The sequence below is a fragment of the Somniosus microcephalus genome, chromosome 9 (assembly GCF_052327205.1).
Source record: "Somniosus microcephalus isolate GS21.2 chromosome 9, FLI_Smic_1.0, whole genome shotgun sequence".
NCBI classification, from domain to species: Eukaryota; Metazoa; Chordata; class Chondrichthyes; order Squaliformes; family Somniosidae; genus Somniosus; species Somniosus microcephalus.
In genome coordinates, this window is record NC_140995.1 from 80415661 (window position 1) to 80431303 (window position 15643).

The 15643-nt window shown below is 43.4% G+C and overlaps 1 protein-coding gene across 2 annotated transcripts in view; it reads left to right on the forward strand.

Annotated features, from left to right (window-relative positions):
• Positions 1–15012, forward strand: part of pla2g7 (phospholipase A2, group VII (platelet-activating factor acetylhydrolase, plasma)) — a 176461-nt gene extending 161449 nt beyond the window's left edge. For both annotated transcript variants that reach the window (XM_085996800.1, XM_085996801.1), the window contains 2 exons: positions 11946–12094; positions 13117–15012. In XM_085996800.1, the coding sequence (XP_085852926.1) occupies positions 11946–12094; positions 13117–13229 (262 nt within the window). In that variant the 3' untranslated portion in view covers positions 13230–15012. The remainder of the gene's footprint in view (positions 1–11945; positions 12095–13116) is intronic.
• Positions 15013–15643: the final 631 nt, after the last annotated feature.

The following is a 15643-nucleotide window of genomic DNA, read 5'->3' on the forward strand; positions in this document are numbered from 1 at the left end:
TAACTGACGCGAAAGAGGTGTTCCAGCAAGGACTTGGGACTCTAAAAGGAGTAACGGCAACGATAAAAATTGAAGATAACACAAACCCAAAATGTTTTAAGGCCAGACCGGTACCGTATGCGATCCGCCCAGCCATCAAAGCAGAGCTGGAGAGTCTGGAGCGTTCGGGTGTGCTGTCCAAGGTGGACTGGAGCGAGTGGGCCACACCCATCGTTCCTGAAATGAAGAAATCATTGAGCAGCACGCCTGGGGAGCCAAAGAAGGTTTGCATCTGTGGGGACTTTAAGGTAACTGTGAACCCAGTCCTGCACACAATACAATATCCACTTCTGCGGATAGAAGATATTTTTGCCTCACTATCTGGAGGGAAACGCTTTACGAAGATTGATCTGGCCCAAGCGTATCTACAAATGGAGGTAGAAGAAGCATCTAGAAAGTACCTCACGATAAACACTCACAAAGGTCTTTCCCAGTACAACTGACTGGTATTCGGGGTAGCATCAGCTCCGGCTATTTGGCAGAGGGCGATGGAACAAGTCCTGCAAGAGATCCCAGGGACCCAGTGTTATTTGGACGACATCCTGGTTACGGGCGAAAATGACAGTGAACACCTTGCCAACCTGGAGCAGGTGCTCACTAGATTACAAGAATATGGGCTACGAGCCAACCGCCCCAAATGCGAGTTTTTCAGGAAACAAATCTCGTATTGTGGCCACATGATTGATGAAGAGGGGTTACATAAGTCCCCAGACAAGATTGAGGCAGTAGCCAAGGCTCCAGCACCAGAACATGTGTCGCAACTGAGGTCGTTCCTCGGGTTGGTGAACTACTACCATAAGTTCTTGCCAAATTTATCTACAATTCTGCACCCACTGAACGCCCTGCTGCAAACTGGAGTAGCATGGAAATGGAGTGATGAGTGTAAGCGTGCCTTTCAGAAATGTAAATGCCTAATCACTTCAAAAGAAGTATTGGCCCACTACAATCCAACACTACCAATTCGGTTGGCATGTGATGCGTCTCCCTACGGCATTGGAGCGGTGCTGTCACACAAATTCCTTGACGGTTCAGAGAGGCCAACAGCCTTTGCGTCGCGCTCGTTAACCTCAGCCGAGCGTAACTACGCCCAGATTGACAGGGAGGCCCTCAGCCTGGTGTGGGGGGTGAAGAAGTTCAATCACTATCTGCACGGGCAGAAATTCACCCTACTGACTGATCACCAGCCTCTTGTCTCCATTTTTAACCCAAAAAAGGGCGTTCCGGTGATGACGGCGCAACGGCTGCAAAGATGGTCCCCTTTTCTAGGGGCACATCAATACGACATAGAGTATAAGGGCACGAAACTGCATGGAAACGCTGATGGGCTGTCGCGCCTGCCGCTGCCTACGGTGGAGGAAGCACCTACAGTGGACCCTGTTGAGATATTCCATTCGACCATAGTCGAATGTCTACCTGTTACAAACTAAAGTCTAGAGAAGGAAACCCGAAATGACCCGACACACTCTCGGGTCTATGATTTGACGGTGAAGGGATGGCCAGCACATGGCGACTCACTGTTGCCAGCATTCTCGCCAAGGAGAGAACAGCTGTCAGTGTGCCGGGGGACCTTGATGTGTGGATCCCGAGTGGTAATTCCACCCAAGTTGAGAGATAGAGTGCTCAATGAGCTTCATGAGGGTCATCTGGGAGGGGTAAAAATGAAGACCCTAGCTAGGGAGTTTGTGTGGTGGCCGGGAATCGATAAAGAAATCGAGGATATGACCAAAAGATGCACAGGATGCCAGAAAGTCCAAAACGCTCCACCACAGGCCCCGCTACACCCATGGGAGTGGCCCTCATCTCCATGGCAACGGGTACACATTGATTTTGCTGGTCCATTTATGGACTCAATGTTTTTAATCGCCGTGGATGCACATTCGAAATGGCCAGAAGTCATCAAAATGTCCTCCACCACCACGGAGAAAACTATTGCAGTCCTACGGACTATCTTCGCCAGGAGTGGCTTGCCAGAACAGATTTGCTCTGACAATGGACCACAGTTTGTGTCCGAGGATTTCCGGAGGTTTTTGAGGAATAATGGGGTAAAACATTACACATCTGCCCCATATCATCCAGCCACAAATGGATTGACTGAGAGGTTTGTTCAGATCTTTAAAAAAGCAATAAAGGCGATGTATAACGACAACATACCACTACAACACAAGGTGGATAATTTGTTTGCTTACCGGAATGCGACACATGCAGTCACCAACCAAGCTCCAGCCATAATGTTCTTTAACCGAAGGTTAAGATGTCGCCTGGATTTGCTCAAACCAAACATAAGACGAGATGTTGAGGATAAGCAATTCCAGCACATCAATGAGAAGCCAACCAGGAGCTTCAAGATAGGGCAACCAGTCTTGGCCCGCGACTACCGAACAGAAAAATGGCAGCCGGGAACGATATGCACACAGCAGGGACCACTAATGTACACAGTGGACATTGGAGAGAGCATCATGAGACGCCATGCTGACCAGATTCTAGAGTCACAGGAACAAGTCAAACCCATACCACGAGCATGCGCACCTGGTGATGAACCCGAAGTACAGATTGCGTCTACCTCCGAATCAGTGGTATTGGAAGCTGACGAACCAACCAATGACAATGAGCCAGAATTGACTCTGCTGCAAGAACAGGATACTCGAGAAAGGCGCTATCCAGACAGGATCAGGAAGCCTCCTCAAAGACTGAATTTATAAATGATTACTTCAGTTGATGTATATAGTACAGAGAAAATTGTAATTGTAATTAGTTATTTAATTGTTAAATGAATGTTATGTACTGTTTATCTTAAAGGGGAGGAATTGTTGTGTATGTACCTTTTGAGAGAACTGCTTTTATACTGTAGTACCGGCAGTGACCACACCTGTATATAAAGCCGTAGCAGGCTTCTGTACTTTCAGTTCCAGCATACCCTCTGTTCAGTAAACACCTGTTATTACCATTCTCCTGCAGTCCGTGTGTTATTGATACGCGGACACTACAGGAAGGTCATTGATGAAGCAGCTGAAGATGGTTGGGCCTAGGACACTGCCCTGTGGAACTCCTGCAGCGATGTCCTGGGGCTGTGATGCTTGACCTTGAATTACCACAACCATCTTTCTTTCAAGCCAGTAGAGCATTTTCCCCGATTCCCATTGACTTCAGTTTTACTAGGGCTCCTTGATGCCACACTCAGTCAATTGCTGCCTTGATGGCAAGGGCAGTCACTCTCACCTCACCTCTGTAATTCAGCTCCTTCGTCCATGTTTGGACCAAGGCTGTAATGAGGTCGGGAGCCGAGTAGTCTTGGTGGAACCCAAACTGGGCATCAGTGAGCAGGTTATTGGTGAGTAAGTGCCACTTGATAGAACTGTCAGTGACACCTTCCATCATTGCTGATGATTGATGGGGCAGTAATTGGCCGGGTTGGATTCGATCTGCTTTTTGTGGACAGGACATACCTGGGCAGTTTTCCACATTGTTGGATAGATGCCAGTGTTGTAGCTATACTGGAACAGCTTGGCTAGAGGCACGGCTAGTTCTGGAGCATATTAAGGGAACTGATGGGGTAGATCGAGAGAACCTATTTCCGCTGGTTGGGGAGTCTAGGACTAGGGGGCACAGTTTACAATTAGAGCCAGACCTTACAGGAGTGAAATGAGTAAATACTTCTACACACACAGTGGTAGAAGTTTGGAACACTCTTTTGCAAATGGCAATTGATGCTAAATCAATTGTTAATTTTAAGTAAGAGGTATATGGAGTTAATTCGCAGATTAGCCATGATCTCATTGATTGGCAGAACAGGCTCGAGGGACTAATTGGCCTACTCCTGTTCCTATAACAAGTCTATCATGTGGTACTTTGTCAAATACCTTTTGAAAGTCCATACACATCAGCCGCACTACCCTCCTCAACCCTCTACGTTACTTCATCAAAGAACTCGAAAGTTAGTCAAACACGATTTGCCTTTAACAAATCCCTGCTGACTTTCATTTATTAACCCATAATTTTCCAAATGCCAATTAATTTTGTCACGGATTATTGTCTCTGGACGTTTCCCCACCTCCGACGTTGGGCTGATTGGCCTATAGTTGCTGGGTTTATCCCTCTCCCCTTTTTTTTTAAACATTTGCTCCAGACCTCTGGCACCACCCCATATCCAAGGAGGACTGAAAGATTGTGGCCAGAACCTCCACGTCCTTACTTCCCTCAGTAACCGAAGATGCATCCGATCTGGACCGGGTGACTTTCTTTACTTTGAGGACTGCTAGGGCTAAAAATTCAGTTTGGGGCGCCAAGCTCGCCTGGGCGCCGGAATTACCGCTGCGCGTGGAGCCACTTGCGCCATCGGGATATTCAGTTTCAGCGCCCCAAGTGGAAGCCGGCCGCTAAACAAGGCTTTCGGCGCCCCGCTTGGGGCGCTGAAACTGAATATCGACGTGCAAAGTGCCGCAGCGCCACCCGCTGCGGCACGGCACGCTGCGGTACTGCAGGCCTTCCTCCCACTGTTAAGGGGGAGGTGCCTGCAACAGCGCGATCCCCGCTCGCGAGTGCCGGCAAATGAGCCCGGCACCAAGGAGAAGTGCCGGGCTCTCGGGAAACAGCCGGCAATGCCGCGGGGGGGGGGGTGTAGGAGGCCGGGGACGGAGGTACGGGCAGGTGGCTGCCGAAAAAGCGGCCGGCCGCACCTCCACCTTAACTCGCCCCACTACCGCCACAGGTAGGCCCCTGTGTACCGGTTGCTATTTGCGGCCAGCGCGGAAGAGGCGGGCGCGACCTAATATGGCGCTTGGGGTGGTAGCGGGGCGCTGCGCACACCGATGAAGTCATCGGTGGCGGCGCAGCGCTACAGGCTAACGCCGCCATTAGCACCCCACTAAATATCGCGGTGGTTGTGGCCAGAGGCGCTAAAGCCTCTGAGTGGCCTCTTTGGGCGCAAACTGGTGGCGCAAGCAACTGAATTTCTAGGCCCTAATCTTTTAAGTACATTCTCTTTATTTTTATCCTATCCAATATTACTACTGCCTCCTCCTTTACTGCTACATTTAGCATTCTCTTTAGTGAAGACGGATGCAAAATACTTATTTAGTACCTCCGCTATGCCTTCTGAATCCACAAGATCTTTTTGGTCCCACCTTTCCTTTGACTACCCTTTTACTATTAATATTTATTTAAAAAACACAAGCAAACATTCATACCTTTTTGTCATTGTTTTATTTATTCAAATATGTACTCAACAAACTTAAGGAATGAAATGTCTCAGTGGCTTTAATGTAACAGTTCATAACAATGAAGTGTTAAAACAACGATAGCTTTAGTTAAACATAACAAAATGTGAAATGAGAGGGGATTATTTGGCAGTTCTGACCCATTTGCTCCATAGACCATGTAAAATGTGCTTCATCGTGGCATCAACCCATTTAATGTCCTGAGTCAAGATGCTGTCTCCACCTCCAAAAGTTAAATCCAGCAGAACTCCAGATTATTTACCAATCCTACATTCTAGACCTCTCCTCATCATTGTTGTGGTATTTCCCATGGTCTGAGCCGCTTAAGAATACATTCTATCTACTCATAGAATGGTTACAGCGCGGAAGAAGACTATTCGGCCCGTCGAGCCCGTGCCGACTCTCAGCTAGTCCCACCCCCCTGCCCTTTCCCGTAGCCCTGCAAAATGTTTTCCTTCAGATACTTATCCAACTCCCTTTTGAAAGATAAGATTGAGTCTGCCTCCACCACCCTTTCAGGCAGTGCATTCCAGATCTTAACCACTCGCTGTGTAAAAAAGTTTTTTCTTACGTCGCCTTTGGTTCTTTTGCCAATCACCTTAAATCTGTGTCCTCTGGTTCTCGACCCTTCTGCCAATGGGAACAGTTTCCCTCGATCTACTCTGTCTAGTCCCCTCATGATTTTGAACACCTATCAAATCTCCTCTCAACCTTCACAGAATCACAGAAACCCCACAGTGCAGATAGAGGCCATTTCGGCCCATCGAGCCTGCACCGACACCGACCAACCTTCTCTGCTCCAAGGAGAACAACCCCAGCTTCTCCAGTCTATCAATGTAACTGATGTCCCTCATTCCTGGAAGCATTCTCATAAATCTTTTCTGCACCATCTCTAAGACCTTCACATCCTTCCTAACATGTGGTGCCCAGAATTGGACACTGTACTCCAGTTTTTTATACAGGTTCATCATAATTTCCACACTTTTGCATTCTATGCCTTCAATTAAAAAGGCTTACTGCATCCTGGGCTTCTTAAATACTTTCTCAACCTGCCCTGTCACCTTCAATGATTTGTGCACATATACCCCCAGGTGTCTCTGTTCGTGCACCCCCTTTAGGATTGTACCATTTAGTTTATATTGCCTCTCCTCATTCTCTCTACCAAAATGTATCACTTCACACTTTTCTGCGTTAAATTTCATCTGCCACGTGTCTGCCCATTTCACCAGCCTGTTTGTCTTCCTGAAGTCTATCACTCTCCTCCTCACTGTTCACTATACTTCCAAGTTTTGTGTCATCTGCAAATTTTGAAATTGTGCCCTGTACACCCACGTCCAAGTCATTAATATATATCAAGAAAAGCAGTGGTCCTAGAACTGACCCCTAGGGAACACCTTCCTCCAGTCTGAAAAATGACCATTCATCAGTACTCTCTGTTTCCTGTCACTTAGCCAATTTCGTATTCATGCTGCCACTGTCCCTTTTATTCCATGGGCTTCAACATTGCTGGCAAGCCTATTATGTGGCACTTTGTCGAACGCCTTTTGGAAACCCATGTACACTATGTCAACCGCATTACCCTCATCAACCCTCTCTGTTACCTCATCAAAAAACTCGATCAAGTTGGTTAAACACGATTTGCCTTTAACAAATCCGTGCTGGCTTTCCTTCATTAATCCACACCTATCCGAGTGACTGTTAATTTTGTCCCTGATTACAGTTTCTAAAAGCTTCCCCACTACCAAGGTTAAACTGACTGGCCTGTAGTTGCTGGGTTTATCTTTACATCCTATTTTGAACAATGGTGTAACATTTGCAATTCTCCAGTCCTCTGGCACGACCCCCGTTTCTATGGAGGATTGGAATATTATGGCCAGTACCTCCGCAATTTCCGCCCTCCGTTCCCTCAGCATCCTAGGATGCATCCCATCTGTTCCTGGTGACTTATCTACTTTAAGTACAGACAGTGTTTCTAATACCTCTATCAATTTTTATCCTATCAAGTATCTCCGCTACCACCTCCTTCACTATGTCTTTGGCAGCATCCTTTTCCTTGGTGAGGACAGATGCTAAGTATTCATTTAGTACCTCAGCCATACCCTCTGTCTCCATGCATAAGTCTCCTTTTTGGTCCCTAATCGGCCCCACCCTGCCTCTTACTACCTTTTTATTTATATGCCTATAGAAGACTTTTGGATTAACTTTTATGTTGGCTGCCGTTCTATTCTCATACCCTCTCTTTGCCCCTCTTATTTATTTTTCACTTCTCCTCTGACCTTTCTGTATACAACCTAATTCTCAGATGTATTTGCAACCTGACGTCTGTCATACGCGCTCTTTTTCTGCTTCATATTCTCTCTCTCTTTCGTCATGCAGGGAGTTCTGACTTTAGTTGCCCTGCCTTTCCCCCTCGTAGGAATGTACCTCAACTGTACCTGAACTATTTCCTCTTTAAAGGCAGCCCATTGTTCCATTACAGTTTTGCCTGCCTGCCAATCTTTGATTCCAGTTAACCCAGGCCAGATCCATTCTCATCCCACTGAAATTGGCCTTCCCCCAGTTAAACATTCTTACTCTAGATTGCGCCCTGTCCTTTTCCATAGCTAATCTAAACCTTATGATATTATGATCACTCTTCCCTAAACGTTCACCTACCTCATTCCCTAGAACCAGATCCAGTAATGCCTCCTTCCTCGTTGGGCCGGAAACGTACTGATCAAGAAAGTTCTCCTGAACACGCTTCAGAAATTCTTTCCTTTCTCTGCCGATTACACTATTTACAATCCCAGTCTACATTAGGATAATTGAAGTCCCCCATTATTACTACACTATAGTTCTTGCATCTCTCTGTAATTTCTCTGCAAATTTGTTCCTCTATATTTTTCCCACTATTTGGTGGTCTATAGAATACACCTAGTAGTGTAATGGAACCTCTATTATTTCTTAACTCTAGCCATATAGATTCTGTCCTTGTCCCCTCCAGGACATCCTTCCTTTCCAGCACTGTAACATTCTCCTTAACCAATACTACCACACCACCTCCTATCTTTCCTGAACACCTTATATTCAGGAATATTTAATACTGCCTGTTTTTGAGCCAGGTCTCCGTTATTGCCACAACATCATATTCCCATGTGGCTATTTGTGTCTTACCTTGTTTATTACGCTTTGTGCATTCAGATACATACACTGTAAACCCATCTTAGGCCTTCATGTATTCTCTCTTAGTTTGACCCCACCTAATACCTTACTATTTCTTACTTAGTGCTCTCTGCCTCTCCCAATCCTTTGAGCACTTTATTTCCCCTTTCAAATGTTACATCCCCCTGCCAAAATAGTTTAAACCCTCCCCAATCACACTAGCAAACCTCCCCACGAGGATATTGGTTCCGGCCCTGTTGAGGTGCAACCCGTCCAGCCTGTACAGGTCCCATCTCCCCCAGAACTGGTCCCAATGCCCCAGGAATTTGAAGCTCTCACTCCTGCACCATCTCTCCAGCCACGCATTCATCTGCTCTATCCTCCTATTTCTATACTCACTTGCGTGTGGCACCGGGAGTAATCCAGAGATTACCACCTTTTTGAGGTTGCTTTTTAATCTCTTTCCTAGCTCCCTAAAATCTACCTGCAGGACCTCATCCCTCTTTCTACCTATGTCATTGGTACCAATATGGACCACGACCTCTGACTGTTCACCCTCCCCCTGCAGAAAGTTCTGCAGCCGCTCAGTTACATCCTTGACCCTGGCACCAGGGAGGCAATATACCATCCTGGAGTCATGTCTGTGGCTGCAGAAACACCTGTCTGCTCCCCTAACTATCGAAGCCCCTACCACTATTGCTCTCCCACTCTCTTTCTTTTCCCCCCCACCTGTACAGCTGAGCCACCCATGGTGCCGTGGACTTGGCTCTGACTGTACTCCCCAAAGAAACCATCGCCCTCACCAGTACTCAGAACCAAATACTGGTTAGAGAGCGAGATGCACTCAGGGGACTCCTGCACTACCTGCCTGGTCCTCCTTTTCTATCTGGCAGTCACCCATTCCCTCGCTGCCTGTGCACTCCTTATCTGTGGGGTGACTACCTCCTGAAACGTGCTATCCACGAAGCGCTCAGCCTCACGGATGCACTACTGTGACACCAGCTGCTGCTCAAGCTCCAAAACCCAGAGCTCGAGCTTCTCCAGCTGACGACACTTCCTGCACACATGGTTGTCCAGGACATGGGAAGTGTCCTGGATTTCCCACATGGCACAGGATGTGCATTCTGTGGGACTGAGCTGCCCTGCCATGCCTCTATTTAATAGACTATTCAATAACTTACAGAAACTTAAGATTAAGATGTATCTGATTCAAGTTATTAATATAACTGTTACTGTTACTAATCTCCAAGTTTCTGCTTAATTCCTATTTAACCCCGGCCCCATCTAATCCTAATAATTGTCAATCCTATTTTGAATTGGGTATTCACCTCGCATTTTTTTAAATGTCTTTTTCAATGCAGCATTGACTTCTTTAGCTGAAAGTCTATTCAACCTAGCCACAACTCTGTTCCTTGTAACTTCAAATATTGCTTGAAGTTTGTTAATTTTATACTTTGCACATTTTTGAAGTTTTTTTATTCTAAATAAATTAATTTCAACATCTTGGACCACTCCCATCCGTGAGCATTCACTCCATCACCACAAGGACTGCAGTGGTTCAAGGACAAGGCCCACGACCATCTCAAGGCAACCAGGGATAGGCAATAATAAACGTGGCCTTGCCCACAGCACCCACACCAAGAGCAAATTTTTAAAAATACTGCAGATTTTAGGATTAATTTTCTGCTAATTTTTCACTGGCTACATGAAATGAAAACATTTTCAATGGTCAAGTAGTAATCCATTATATACATTGTAAATATTCCTCAGCTTAGTACAATACATATTCAAAATACTGAAAATCCTGGTAATACACCTTAGAACAATTGTTTTACTGTCACAAACCTTTCAACCCACATCTCTCATTTACCTCCATCTCAATCTTGCGTGTTGTCCTGTGAGCAGATTTTCCCATAACAAGACCTGACGAAGATATTAATACCAGGAGGGTAGATTTATTCCTTTATGATAAATGCATGGTTTTATTTTTAATATTTCATGACCCAAAGAATGCTGCAGCAAGAATCATAGACTGATCTGTAGGCACTATATTAATCTAGTTACCTATTGTTACACTTGATGCCATCGCTAAACTCTACAGCAATGACTACATTCCCCATGGCTTGACAACGCATGTTCTAGTATTTATAAAGCCACTACCATGCAGTATAATGTGGATAAATGCAAGGTTATCCACTTTGGTGGCAAAAACAGGAAGACATTATTATCTGAACAGCAATAGATTGGGAAAGGGGGAAGTGCAACGAGACCTGGGTGTCATTGTGCACCAGTTGCTGAAGGTAAGCATGCAGGTGAAGCAGGCAGTTAAGAAGGCAAATGGTATGTTGGCCTTCATAGCGAGAGGATTCGAGTACAGGAGCAAGGATGTCTTGCTGCAGTTGTACAGGACCTTGGTGAGACTACACCTTGAGTATTGTGTGCAGTTTTGGTCACCTTATCTGAGGAAGGATATTCTTGCCATGGAGGGAGTGCAGCGAAGATTCACCAGACTGATACCTGGGATGGCAGGAATGACTTATGAAGAGAGATTGGGTCGATTAGGCTTATATTCACTAGAGTTTAGAAGAATGAAAGGGGATCTCATTGAAACTTATAAAATTCTAACAGGACTAGACAGACTAGATGCAGGAAGGATGTTCCCAATGGCGGGGGAGTCCAGAACCAGGGGTCACAGTCTAAGGATAAGGGGTAAGCCATTTAAGACTGAGATGAGGAAAAATTTCTTCACCCAGAGAGTGGTGAACCTGTGGAATTCTCTACCACAGAAGGCAGTTGAGGCCAATTCATTAAATATATTCAAGAAGGAGTTAGATATATTTCTTAAGGCTAAAGGGATCAAGGGATATGGGGAGAAAGCAGGGACAGGGTACTGAATTTGGATGATCAGCCATGATCTCATTAAATGGCAGAACAGGCTCGAGGGGCCGAATGGCCTACTCCTATCTTCTATGTATACCTAGTGACAGAAAATCAATAATCCACATCTCTCAAAGTCAAGTCCATTTTAGAATGATTTTGTTCTGCAGCTGAATTGTTTGTAATATGGTTTCCCTGCAATGGTTTCCAATTCAAATCATGAGTTTCCTGTTGTACTTCAAAATTTCTAAACTGATACCTCGTTTTAGAAGCCTAAAGATTTTTTTATTTTTACCAATAATTTTCCTATTTGAATGTGAAGTAGCATGCTGTAGAGTGATGGCAAAGGCCTTCAAGATAGAAAAAGTGTCATCATTAGTTAAGCTAATGTTCATCAATGGCTGTCTTACACGTTCAACTAACACCATCTCAAGTCACTTGCACAACCATATTTGATTTTTAAATACTTACACATTGGACAGTAGTGTGCACTGATGTAAAATATGTTTATATTTGTATATTTTGAATTCCAATAAATTTGGTAACCATAAGTAATTTGCATACTTAGCTATATTCTCAAAAGGTACCTTGGTTTGTACATGGACCATAGAAAGAACTGAATCTAGAACTTAATTCACTGCCTTGAGGTTTTTTCTTTTACTTGGTTCTTTATAGGGGAACAGTACATCAGAGCTTCCCTGATTTCACATTTTTGACTGGCGCTTTCCTTGGAAAGATATTTCGATTGAAAGGAACAACAGATCCTCATATAGCTATTGATATTAGCAACAAAGCTTCATTAGCATTCATACAAAGACACTTGGGTAAGTAAATAAAATGCATTTATTATTGGAATATATAACTGATGAGTCATAATTGACAGTTTTCTAATTCCAGGTACCAGGAATACTGGGCAGTCATTTTATAGAGATATAGTGGGGAGGCAACAAAATTGTAATGGTCAGATTGATGCAAACCAAGAACACTAGGGAAATGTGGGATTTCTTAAATTTTTACAATGCATTGGAGTTTCAGATGTGTAGTCATTGTGGAACTTTCTTGTATGAAATTGCACTTTCAAAACCATTAAAAAGTATTAAACACACTGGCATTTCCAGCAGCAAGAGTTTTGTTAAAGATGCAAAATGTTTAATAATATATCTGAGTCAGAAGGTTGTGGATTCAAGTCCCACTCCAGGGACTTGAGCACAAAGCTAGGCTGACACTCCAGCGCTGAGAGAGTGCTGCACTGTTGGAGGAACAATACTGAGGAAGGCGCTGCACTGTCAGAGGGGCAGTACTGAGGGAGTGCTGCACTGTCGGAGGTGCCATCTTTCGGATGAGACGCTAAACCTCCCATGGCACTATTTCAAAGAGCAGGGGAGTTATCCCCGGTGTCCTGGCCAATAATTATCTCTCAACCAACATAACAAAAACAGATTATCTGGTCATTATCACATTGCTGTTTGTGGGACCTGGCTGTGTGCAAATTGGCTGCCGCGTTTCCTACATTACAACAGTGACTATACTTCAAAAGTATTTCATTGGCTGTAAAGCGCTTTGAGATGTCCGGTGGTCATGAAAGGCGCAATATAAATGCAAGTCTTTCTTTCTTTACCTTTTAAATCGTGCGTGTAATAAAAATCTATCTCCGAACTTAAAGGAGAAACACCTTTGGAATGGGCAGCTTCCCACTCTAAATGGTAAAAAGCATTCCAGAAGTGAACCTGTCATTGTAGGTGCAGGACAAACATTTCCCCACTGTGATGGGAAGAAAGCTTCAGAGCTACTTGAAGTAATTTCAATTGTTTCAGGATTAATCTGAATACCAAATTTTACTTTCCAGGTCTTGAGAAAGATTTTGACCAATGGGACCCTCTTATTGATGGAAAAGGAGAACACATTATACCAGGCACAAATATTCATCTGCCTCAATCGAACTCTGAACCCAAACAATGACTATGTCAACTTTGAGAGTACTGCAGGAAAATAGAAACAAGTATTAAATTAGCGTGAACAGATTTATCTGCAGCAAACATCTGCTGGTGTGCAGAACATTTGCCTTATTTTTAAACTCTATAATTCTAATACACCCATAAGTGTCATCAGCCATACAAAACACATTACCTCCATAATTATTTCTGTTCCACTTTGTTGCTTGTATGTAGATCCATGCATCTCTTTCAGATGAATACTACAACATTCAAGTTACATGTCTAACATTTGATCGGACTATAAAACAGTGGGTTCCAAGTTGGAGTTACCTTAATGTTTGTATCTTTTAAAAAGTGAACAGTATCGTACTGATTTCACACAGCTAAGGGTGTGAATTATTACATTCAGTATTTTGACATACTCAATTGTTTAAAGCTATAATGCAGCACAGATCAGTCTTGCATGTTTCTTTTACTAGCCCTACTGCTCAAAGCTCAAAGTTCACCCATGATTAGAACCTATTTATTAAGAAAAGATTCTTAAAACCAGAATTAGTGTATAACTTTTAGATTTTTGAAAACTGATTGTTTTGCATAATTTTCTCTGAATTGCTTCTATGTTAAAATTCAGATACAATGATTGTTTCCATCTTTGCATCCCATTTTCTTCTCTCCAAGGGGTTTTTGACCAATAACCAGCTCCTCCCAAGCATGTTAGCGGCACTTTGCAATTGGCTATTGAGAGGTGAATAACCCACCAACTTTTCCTTTTTACTACTGCAAAAGTGTTCATGACAAACAACAGTTTGCAATCCTGCCCCTGAAGTGCAAAACAAGTTGTAAATATGCTATGCTACTAGAATGTTTAATGGAAACAAAAACGTTTAAATTAAAAATGCTGTTTTTGGGGCAATCTATTCCCAAAAAGAACTTCTAAAATTAATTTTCAAATGATAAAATCTAATTTCTCTAAACTCACACAATACTATCCTCCTCCAGGTGTGAGAGCAATACTAAAGTGAATATTTAAGTGAAGTGCAGATTCATCAGCATTTTATGTATGATTCACTCTTGAGTTTTGTCCAAAATTAGAGTAATGTGTGTGTAGCTCACTTGTTCTAACTGCACTCAAAGCAATCTCATTCCTGGTACTTGAGCCACCTGAGTTTCTGGTGCCAAACTGCACAACAATGCTAGTGTAGGAAAGGTTATAATCTTCTGCTTACGTCAGCACTGCACAAAAGTTCAAGGGGGAGGAGAAGGGTGGAATTTCCACAGGGGTTTTCTTGATCGTCTGCGACAACTTCAGCCAAAAAAAACCCTGGAAAAACAGCGTTTACGGGTTTTTTTTGGGGGGGGGGGGTGGTTGGTGAAGGGGGTGAGGGTTATTCTGTCAAAGTTATAGCAGACGAGGAGAAGTCCCATGGAAATTCATCCCCAAGATGTGCAATATAACAGCGTTAAATGAGTTATGGCAGTGTATTTTCTTCAATTGTCGGCTAAAAAGTTAAAATTAGTGTCAAAACAATTATTAAAGTTTCGATGTACTGGTCTAGGTTTTCCAATCGTAACGCTGATGACGCTTTCATTTTAAATAGATTAATATCAACGTTATGTTTAAAGAATCTAGGCCGTATTATCTTAACTGACAATGTGCTGTTTAATTAAGTATGTGCTTTGGGACATCCTGAGGACATAAGGTGCTATATAAATGCAATTTCTTTCTTTACTAAGTACTCCTACTTCGGATTTTAAAGTGTAGTCTTTTTCCTGCCTTGTTCAATTAAACTTTTATCTTTCAAGATGCAGTATGTTTTCTTTGTAAAGTTATTTAAAGCTTCCAAATAATGACAAAGTACAATTAAATCTTAGTGTTTTAAAATATATTAGAGGGGGGAATTTCCATATTTTTTCAGTCAGTCATTTGGACACAAGTCTACTTACACATGGAAAATAGACTAGGTGTGACGTCACAGGCAGGGTTAACTTTTTTTAAATCTAGTTTTAAAATGGTAATTATTTCCTGCTAATACAGTAATTAATTGTAGTTAGTTAACTGTAGTCAAGCTGCATTTTCCCAATTAACAATGCGACATGCACACAGCTCCAGAAGTCACGGAGAAGGATTACGTGGAATGCATATTATGGTAAACCAAGCAACTCTTAGGTTCAAGCATAGGTGGCCAACCATCAGGGAAGAAAATATCCAACAACGAAAGGCGAGAGGACCAGAATCGCTTGGGCCTAATGAAGAAGTGTACAAGAACTGCTATGTAGAGTAACTTACACTTGTGAAAGGGTAGATGACAAGATTCTATCTGCTACAAAATTTCTTTTTCTGTAGATGTACAAGTCATAAGTATCCTGAATTTACATATTTCATTCCACAACAGGGTCATTCCAATCCTGTAATTTAGACACTGAAGTAAATTTCCACAG